The sequence below is a fragment of the Urocitellus parryii genome, chromosome 6 (assembly GCF_045843805.1).
Source record: "Urocitellus parryii isolate mUroPar1 chromosome 6, mUroPar1.hap1, whole genome shotgun sequence".
Lineage (NCBI taxonomy): Eukaryota > Metazoa > Chordata > Mammalia > Rodentia > Sciuridae > Urocitellus > Urocitellus parryii.
The window spans coordinates 117,346,021-117,352,519 of record NC_135536.1 but is presented as its reverse complement, the minus strand read 5'-3'; the positions used below and the strand labels follow the sequence as shown (position 1 = coordinate 117,352,519).

The 6,499-nt window shown below is 57.6% G+C and overlaps 1 protein-coding gene across 1 annotated transcript; it reads right to left on the bottom strand.

Annotated features, from left to right (window-relative positions):
• Positions 1-2,882: 2,882 nt before the first annotated feature.
• Positions 2,883-5,962, bottom strand: Islr (immunoglobulin superfamily containing leucine rich repeat). The gene is made up of 2 exons (XM_026387766.2): positions 5,678-5,962; positions 2,883-4,867 (listed from the first exon to the last, which is right to left on the bottom strand). Exon 2 carries the CDS (start codon positions 4,857-4,859, stop codon positions 3,573-3,575), a length of 1,287 nt encoding a protein of 428 aa, XP_026243551.1. The 5' UTR covers positions 4,860-4,867; positions 5,678-5,962; the 3' UTR covers positions 2,883-3,572.
• Between the last annotated feature and the right edge of the window lie 537 nt (positions 5,963-6,499).

Sequence of the window (6,499 nt, the reverse complement as noted above, 5' to 3'; positions counted from 1 at the left end):
AAAGGATTCTCCTCTGCCCCTTTGGTCTTGGGAATTGTAGAGAGGACTCTGGAGAAAGCAACTGGGGTCGGGGTGAGGGTTAGGGTTGGTCCAGGAGCCAGTGGAGCAGGGTGACCACATCCAAGCCCCTCCCCACCCTGGCTCTGCCACCAACCTTGCAGGGCCTCACTGAGGCCTCTTCTGAACAGGCTCTGTGATTCAGGGCCAGGAAAGCCCTGCATTCCAGCTCAGCCCCACCTCAGTGTTGGCCCTCCCTGGTTGCCAGAGCGCTCCCTCTCCCCCAGCTCTCCCCTCTCCTCTCCTCCGGGAGTGGCTAGAAGGTTCCCCAGCTGTGGGGCCTGCAAGGAAGCCCATGAGGAAGACGTGGGCTCCTGACTGGCGGTGAAGTCACAGCCCTGGCCCCACCCTGAGCTGCCCACTCCTGAGAGCCAGATATTTTTGTAATTTTTATGCCTTTAGCTATTATGAAAGAGGTTAGTGTGTTCCTGGTAATAAACTTGCCCCTGAGAAACAGCCCTCCTTATGGGAGAGGGGACGCAGGGGAACCCTGCCCACACAGAGTCAGTCAATCCACACTGTGTGTCTATGGGACTTTGATGAGTTGGGGTATCTGGCTATGTGCAGGGTTGGGCTGGAGGTGGGGGCAGAGAGACCCCATAGCTTCATCCCTTTGGGGGATGAAGACTGGACCCTATGATGCCACTCCCAAGCAAGTACATGTTGAACTTCTGAGTCTTAAAGGATGGGCAGGGTTTGTGGGGCAGGAGGGGCTTCAAGAATGATGGAGAAGCAGGATGAACAAGGGCATGGGGGTGGGACAGGGGTGCCGTGCTGTGGGGTGATAGGTAGACCAAGTATGCAGAGTGGAAGGGTATTGAGACCAACTGGGGACCCTTCCCTGCCGGGGCTTGGTGAGGTGGAGGATGCTTGAATAAGGGAGATGCCCTGGGTGTGGTCTACCATGGGCTGGGGGCTACAGGGATAGTATGGCCACTGCATAGACCTGGGGCATCAGGCCTCAAGAAGTGTCCGTGGTCTGTGCAATTAGACTGGCAACCCCCCACCCCACACCTGTTCCTGCCCCCACTATGCTTCAAACTCACAAAGCTGAGGTGGGGCTGGGGAGCTCCAAACCACTTTCCAGGCTGCCCAGGGAGGCCAAAGAGGGCATGCGCTGACCCCTGGAAAATGCCTTCCTGGTCCTCTGTTAGCCATGGACAGAGTCACAGAGATAAGGACTCGGATTTAGCCTTTGCTCTTAACGAGGAGACAGAGTCACAATGGACTGTGATCAGCCGGGGCTGTGAGCAAAGAAGGGGGCTACTGCACACTGGGGACAGGAGGCATTCTGGTAGGCTTCCTGGAGGTGCCCAAGCTGCATCCTAAAGTATGGCTTAGCCAAATGAAGAACAGGGAAATGGTGCACAGGCTGGGGACAGTACAAGTAAAGGTGCAGAGGCTGGTAATTCAGGCTTCCTCCAGGGTAGTGGGAGCCATGGAAGACTTTAAAGCAGGGGAGTAGCACTTGGCACAATTGTTCCCAGGCTTCCCTGACTTGGGATGTACATCCACCTCCTGTTTCAAGAAGCCAAGCCCACTCAGCTATGAAAGGAATCAGAGATGGCAGGGTCCAAGTGCAGTTAGGATGGTCAAGCCTTAGATAACTAGTCCGTTGAGCCCTGAAGCAGTATCTGCCTTACCCTTTCAGTTCTACCTGTCATTTGATTTCTGAGGCAACTGAAGACCAGAGATGGGCAATGGGACTTACCCAAGGTGGCACTGCACGTGGGATCTGGCTCCATCCTGCTGCTTTCCACCAGACATGGAGTCATCCCTGCCTGCTGGAGACGTCAGCTCAGTCAGAGCTGCAAGCTAATGGAGGACAAGGGAAGAGGGGGTGGCCCCGTATGTAGACCAAGAGGCAGGGGAGGGGCTGGCCAACTGCCAGGGCTTACAGCTGCTACCCCAGACCCCTCGGCCTCCTCCACTTTGCTGAGCTCAGCAGTCCTGGGAGCTCCGAGCAGAGGCTGCAGAGCCTCCCCCTCTGGGTCATTGTCCCTGTGCACAGTGTCCTCATTCTTGAAAATGACAGAATGGAGACCGTAGGGAGACATCTCTGACCTGGTGCAGATATGAGGTTCTGCAAGTGTCCAGGGTCCACACCCACATTTCCCCATTCTGAGAGACCCCGCCAGTTGTAACCAGTCCCCACCCCCGTCCCTCCCCAGGTCAGTTACTGACACATCGACTCGGAGGGGAGAATTTCCTACAGAGACCTCTGGGAATGCTATCTCCTCTTCCTGGAAAGGGGGAAGGCAAGCCCCATTCATTTTCTCTGGCTCCCTTTCCAGTCTGTTCTCCTGTTCTCAGTCTCTCTAGGGTTTTTTCTCTCTCTTGTCCTCTTGTCCTCTGCCTCCTCCCTTCTTGTCTCTCCTCCTTCTTGCCCCTCATGTCCCCCCTTTCCACTTTGCTTCTAATATTTCTTCCAGAAAGCAGGACAGGGAAGTGGAGCCACAACCCAGGCCCTCCCATTGCCTTGCCCATTTCCAAAATGCCTCAGTTCACTTCAGTGTAAAGCACTGCTCAGGGTCTCTAGTGACCCCAGGAAAGTCTCTCTAATGATTGTCAGGCTCCCACCCTGATTTGTCCTGTGGGGTAGTTTGTAGGCAGGGAATATCTGCACCCAGCTCAAGCCAAGGCCCTGCCCCCTCTCACCGCTGGGCCACCCCTAACCATGCTGCCTGCCACGAAGTTCATGTTATGTCCCATAGACCCATGTCCTATGTGGGCACATAAATGTGGCTATCCTGACTCTGTGACTCCTGATCCTAACCCCCAGGAGGGACTCTTGGATCCAGACAAAACTCCAGGCAGACCCAGGGGAGCATCAGAAATGCTATTTATTTCTCTGCCACCCCCAGGCTGGCTGGCCTCTTAGGAGGGGCAGGCTATAGATGCGTACTTGGAGGAAAAACAAGGGTGGGTGTCTGGGCAGAGGGCTCAGGCTGAGAGGAAGGGTGAGAGGACAGGGAGGCCCAGCCTGTATCCTCCATCCCCCCCAAACACAAGGTCAGAGAACACCTGGGGGCAGAAGGAGCTGCAGCAGGGCACAGAGCCTCTGGCCACCGCCCACATCCTTCACCCTCTTCTGTGCTGCCTGCCCCAGGACACCTCTCAGCCACACCCCTTGCCAACCCCCACCTCCCGGGTAGCCCCCACTAGCTTGTCAGTCACAGTGCCTGGAGTTCCCAGTCTGGTTAGGGCATCGCACCTCTAGCTTGCCACCCCTGATAGGGAGGCTCAACGATGCTGTTAGCAGCATTTAGCACCACAGACGGTGAGTGCTGGGATCGAGTCCCTCCTTGTCACTAGCTCTGAGCAGGTCTAGAAGTTGGGGTGGTAGGTGTTCCAGAGATATTAGGAGGGGAGGTAGGAAAATGTGGAGTTGCCCAAGCAGGCCTCAAGCCGCCCATCTCCAGACCTCTCTGCACTTATCAGGAAGAAGGGCAGCTTGGGTAGAAAAGTTAGGGAGGCCTCTGGGTTGTCCCAGCCCTGCCTGGGTCAGGGCATGGCTAGAAAGAAGCAAGGAAGAAGATGAGGAGGCTCTGGCCCAGCAGGAACAGGCCTGGGAGCTGCTGCCCGGTGGCCCCTTCCCCTGCTGCTGCAGTCTCAGGGCTCCCAGCGCGGCTGAGGTAGATGATGACCACGTTGTCCTCAGGCCCAGATGGCTGCACCTCGTTGTCAACCGTATAGCAGCCCTTGCCTTCCACCGCTTTGCCATGGAACCTGCGCCCCAGTGCATCCTCCCCGCCTTCGCCCGGTGTGGCCAGTGCCACGTTCACTGAGCTCTCAGCGCTGCCCAGTTCGTTGGTGGCCAGGCAGCTGTAGGTACCCTCCTCCAGCTTGCCAAAGTCGGGGATGAGCAGGCTGCCATTGGCAAAGGCCTGGAAGCGCGGTCGGCTGCTGGCTGCTGGGGTGCCAGGCAGGGCACGCCCATCAGTGCCCACGTTGGGGCTGGCAATCTCCACAGTGCCGCCCGGTGTCTGGATGTGCCAGTGAAGCTGGGGGGCCGGCTGCCCGTCCACATCACAGTGGAGTGCCAGCACGAAGCCAGGCCGCAGCTCAGCACCATCCTGGCTTGGCTGGTAACTGAGCTGCACTGAGGGGGCGGAGCAAGGCAGTGGTGGCAGGCGGCTGAGCGGAGTGCCCTTGAGCACGTGGGGCGAAGTGCAGGCAATATTGTCTTGCTCCGGGATGGACACAGCCGTGGCCAGGGCCCATGTCTTGAGCCACACAATGCCACAGGTACAGTCGAAGGGATTGTCGTTGATCTGCAGGTGGGACAGTGCTGTGAGAGGTGTGAAGGTGCCCTCGGCCACCGTGTGTAGGCGGTTGTGGTTGAGCTGCAGGGAGCGCAGCGCACTGAGGCTGCGGAAGGCATCGCGGGGGATAGAGGTCAGCTCATTGCTGTCCATCTTGAGCAACTGGAGGGCACTGAGGTTGTGCAGGTCACTCCAGGCAAAGTCAGAGATGAGGTTGTGACTGAGGTCCAGGCTCTTAAGGTGTCCCAGAGGGGACAGGGCACCGGCAGCCACTGTGCGGATCTCGTTGTGTGCCAGCCACAGTGACTGCAGCAGGGGCACCTCCCTGAAGGCCCCTTCTGGCAAGCCTGGCAGCCGGTTAGCTGACAGGCTCAGTGTGGTCACATTGGCTGGGAAGCCAGGTGGCACAGCCTCCAGATCGCGGTAGGCACAGTCGGCAATCTGGAAGCCGTACTTCTCCCCACAATCACAGGGCTCGGGACAGGACTGCACCAGGCCCAGGAGAACTGCCCAGCAGAGCAGGCGCAGCTCCTGCATGGTACCTCCTGCAGAAAAGGACACATCACCCAGGTGATCCCGAGGACCTGCCCAAGTGACTCGTCCCTCCCAGGACCCCAGCCCAAACTCACCTCCATCCCAAGGCCATACCCCCACATAACCCAGCTAAAACCCACCACCCCCCATTCTTCAGAGGGGGAAACTGAGGCCCAGAGAAAAGCAGGGACTTGCCCGAGGTCACGCAGCCAGGCAGGGTGAAGACAGGACAAAAGAGGACCCCAGCTTCTTCTTCAAACAGAGAGCTCTCCCTGCCTCGGCCTGTCCCTGGCTGACTTTATGACTGGAAATCTGTTTTCCAGCCGCCCCCTCCCCCAGCACTTTGCAGAACCGCCCTCCTGCCCTCCCACATCCTGGTTGCAGTCCCTCCCACTGGAGCCCCCCCATAGGTAAGCTTTGCCCTGGCCTAGACAAGGCTCCTTGTGCAGGGCACCCACCCCCTCACCCCACCCTCTCCCTCCTGCTGCTCTGGCCGTGACCACAGCAGACACCAGGCCCTTTCTGCAGAATCACACCCATGGCCTGTTCTGCTCAAACTACGCCAGGCAGCTGCCTAAGAAAACCCCTGCCAGGACCTCTCAGCTGACTTGGGCAAGGCCCGTGGCTCCAGCCAAACACGGCTGGGGTTTCCGGGGTCTTGGTTGTTGAAGGAGCAAGATGCTCCCCGGATGGCTCCAAGCACAAGATTGTCCCCAGCACCGGATCCAACAGGGATGTGCCAAGAGGGAACCAGCTCCTGGGTCCAACCGGCCCCCACCTCCACCCACAGGCCCTGCGAGCCCTTCAACTCCCTGACTTACCTTCAAACTACTCTTCCTTAGTCCAGCAGAGCTTCTTCCAAGATGGAACCAAAAAGCAACAAAAGACCAAGTTAGCACCAAGAGTTAGCAAGGCCAGGGCGCCCAGGGGAGGACGGGGACGCGGGAGGAAGGGGCGGCCTGGTCCCACACCGCCTTCAATTTGCACGCCTGTGGCCACCCTGCCGGGATGGGTGCCTGGGAACCTTGCAATGGGATGAGGCTGCAGGGAGGAGCCAGGGCAGCCACTTGCTGCCTCCTTCCCGAAAAACAACTGCCGCTGCAACAACAGGGACCCGTGTTTCATAAGTGACACCAGAAACGGGAGGGGGAAAGAGGCCAAATTTTTTTGGGTTGTGTTTTCTCTCTCTCCCTCTCTTTTCCTCTCTCACTTTTAGCAGTTTCAACTTCCTTAAAGACACAGCACTGTCTGGACTGGACCCAAGACAAGATGAGGCCAGAAGAGTTTTTATGGGGTGGGGGGAGGGTGAGAAATTGGATATCATGGAAAGTGGGAAACTTCTAACCTCACTTCAAACAGGAAAAAAAAAAAAAGGAGCGGCTCCTTTCTCCCAGTCGGCTGTCCCGGTGTTTGTGTGTGTTTGTACCTGTGAGCCTGCACAAATTTAGGGGGCTGGGATTGTGTATTACTGTGTGTGGATGAATTTGTAGGTGTTAGTGGAGATTCCAGTGTGAAACTGTGTGTGTGTGAATTTGTGTTTGAGAAGGTTTGGGGGGAGCAGCTGTGTCTTTGTGTGCTGGGACTCTGTGTCGTTGTGGGTGTGACACCCTGGGTGTCTGTCTTGGTGTGTGAGTTTGTGTGTG

Coding starts and splice junctions, on each gene's coding strand:
- Islr (XM_026387766.2), bottom strand. CDS start 4,859: ATGCAGGAGCTGCGCCTGCTCTGCTGGGCAGTTCTCCTGGGCCTGGTG.